Genomic DNA, 2909 nt, shown 5'->3' with positions numbered 1-2909 from the left:
AAAGTTTCATGTCTCTACAACATACGGGGCATGAGATATGCCCATTCAAAGTTTGCGATTTCAATGGGTTGCTATAGCGCCCCCCTTTGGCCAATTGATGTAATATTGCTTCATTGGCATCCTCCCATGACCCTCTACCACTGTGCCAAATTTCACATGGATTGACCAAGTCAGTGAGGAGAAAAACGTGGAACACAAACACACACACACAGAGTTTTCATCATTATATAGTAAGATACCAACATATTTGGGAAACTGGAAAAAAGCAACCGTGCAGCAGTGATGAGTTGAGTCTGTCTCAACCTTCCATCAGCAGAGTGATCACACTAACAATGACGACACTCTCACAGTCAGCAGTTCATTTCATTTCCACTGAGTGTCCACACCCTGCAGGCTCAGCAAGGGTGTGTCTGTGACAACCAATCACATCGGTTAAAAGAATGTGTCACACTGAGCAACAAGGTCGACCACACCTCCTCACTAAGGTCAAAGTTTCTGTCCCTTCCCTCAGTTGCTCTGAGAACTTTCCTAAATCACTCCTAAGCTACGACTCCTTACTAAAAAAAATTTTCTGAGAGTGAGTGTTTTCAGAATGTTTGTGAATACGACCCCTAGTTTTGGGAACACTATCCCTGCTAGAAACGCAGCGATATCCCGGTGAAAAAACACCCATTTTTGGTGGTTGAAAAGCAGCTGGAAACACAGAGACATCTTACTAAAAACCTAAGTGCTCTGCAGCTTGGCAGACTTGGCACTTTTCATGGCACTATCATGCTGGAAAAACAGCCTTGAGTCACCATAAAACTCAAATGTTTGGTGGCTAAAAAGCTGCTTGCTAAGAAACAATTGGTTTATTGTTTGTTGGTCTCGAACAGCGCTCTGCAGCTTGGCAGGTGTCTCACTATCCCGACAGTCAGCTCATGTACTACGTCACTTTAGAAACATTGATACGACACATATGAAACTTGCAGATGTAACATTTTGTGGTTTGCAGAAATGTACAATGCCAACATTTTTCCTGCCTACTGAGCAGGTGCCCTTCAGCTCTAACTGACGGATAATTCCACATCTGAACTCAGAGTTTTTCTAAATGTGAGGTGGGTCATTGTGCCTGAAGGAGCAGTCATCCTAAAATAATGTCATTAGTCTGGGTGTCAGTGGACTGTGTAAGTGTCCTGTGGTCTGAACGCTGTTTCAGCACCTTTTCTACTTGGACAGGAATTAAATTTAGGGAGAGAAAGTGCTCTGCAGGACAGCCAGGAGGTGCATTATGGGATAGAGAGATCCAGTCCTCACTGGGAGGCTGCTGGTGAGCTGTGTGCACGTTCTAACTCAAGTGTGGCTGTGGAAGTGTTTAATAAATATTAATACACCAGAGTCATTTCGTAGACTGAGGTTCTCGTTAGTTTTGGGTTTTAGAATAATAATTTTCTAACTGTTTTTTTTTGTTCATTAAAATAAAAGATTCATTCATTTTATTTCAGCAGTGTCTCTGCTCCTTTGTGGCAGCAGTAATCCACTCGAAGCGGTGCTTTACAGTGGTTTTAGAGCAGCTAAGTCCTTTTAAGCCCCGTGCTCTTTAACTTCTTGGGGTTTATAAAGACGTCCTGTGAAGCTCCCCGCTGTGCAGAAGTATTATGGGATTTATCCTGAGCCACTCTAGATAAGAGCCAATCAGATAACTCTGTAATTAAGTCTGTGTCATACTAATAGAACATGACCTGTCCTCTGTCTGCAGCGCTGATGCATGCAGTGGTGTTTGGTAACGTGACCGCCATCATCCAGAGGATGTATTCACGCCGCTCGCTGTACCACACCCGCACCAAGGACCTGAAGGACTTCATCAGGGTCCATCGGCTGCCCAAGGCCCTGGAGCAGCGCATGCTGGAGTGTTTCCAGACCACGTGGTCGGTCAACAATGGGATAGACGTCAGTGAGGTGAGAGAGCAAATACAATTCACCTCAACATACATGTGATACAGTGTGTGAATATTCACTGTTTATAAGGATCTCATGAACACATTCTTCCACTTTAAACCTCACATATGTATCATCATAAAGGGTCATTTCACTCTAAATGCAGAAAAAGCCAGAACTGCAAATAGTTTTAATTTCGGTCAGCATCATGGAGGAGAACTAATGGGTGCTGCTGGGAATTATTTTTTTTTACTGAACTTTATGAGTGGTGTGTTGGTGCAGTTTGATGCATTCTGGTCATAGACTGTAAAAATAATGAATGTAGCTACCATGACATCACCCACTGGTTTGTAGCCTCAAGTTTTGAAGCCTCTAGTTCACTATTTTGGTCGTCGCTATCTTGGTTTTTGGTGACCAAATTCGATGTGACTCAGAATCCGAGGACACTTTTGGCAGACAGCCTGTCACTCAAGCGGAACCAGTCTCGATTATTTCCAACGTTAAGCCTTAAAAAAATGTAAACAGGTGAGTTATGTAAAAATTAATCAACCTTACAGTTGTCATGAATGTTGAAATTAGCTAAAGAGATCAGAACTGTTTTTTGTACCAGGCTGTAAACATGTTTATTTCTGCTGTAAAGTTGGACACCTATGGGGACTGACCGGCTTCTTGAGCCAGTCTTGAGTGGACGTTCAAGGAGCTGCAGTTTTTGGCACTTCCATGTAGGCTTTCTCTGTCAGCCCTGGAGGTTGCCGCTAGATTCTGGTGCATTCTGGCCATGTGTTTTATTCCCGGCCAAAGTCCTGATTTATGTATGAAACATGGAAATTAAATATGCGACCAGTGGTGAGGCCCAACAGGGCCATTTAATACAAGCTGTTGTTAACACTACCCATCTCTACAGAGAAGTAAGTGCACTTTAAATGAATTTGCCATGTCTTTGATCACAACAAGCGTTTCTTTCCCTTTGCTGTAATCTATTGTTTACAACG

The 2909-nt window shown here is 43.1% G+C and overlaps 1 protein-coding gene across 1 annotated transcript in view; it reads left to right on the top strand.

The window, feature by feature from the left end:
* LOC126393411 (potassium voltage-gated channel subfamily H member 3-like) overlaps window positions 1-2909 on the top strand; it is a 200137-nt gene that overhangs the window by 196225 nt on the left and 1003 nt on the right. Inside the window, exon 9 of the mRNA XM_050049569.1 lies at window positions 1739-1938. Coding sequence (XP_049905526.1) covers window positions 1739-1938 — 200 coding nt within the window. The remainder of the gene's footprint in view (window positions 1-1738; window positions 1939-2909) is intronic.

This window comes from Epinephelus moara, chromosome 7, assembly GCF_006386435.1.
Source record: "Epinephelus moara isolate mb chromosome 7, YSFRI_EMoa_1.0, whole genome shotgun sequence".
Taxonomy (NCBI): domain Eukaryota; kingdom Metazoa; phylum Chordata; class Actinopteri; order Perciformes; family Serranidae; genus Epinephelus; species Epinephelus moara.
This window is presented reverse-complemented; position numbering and strand designations above follow the sequence as displayed.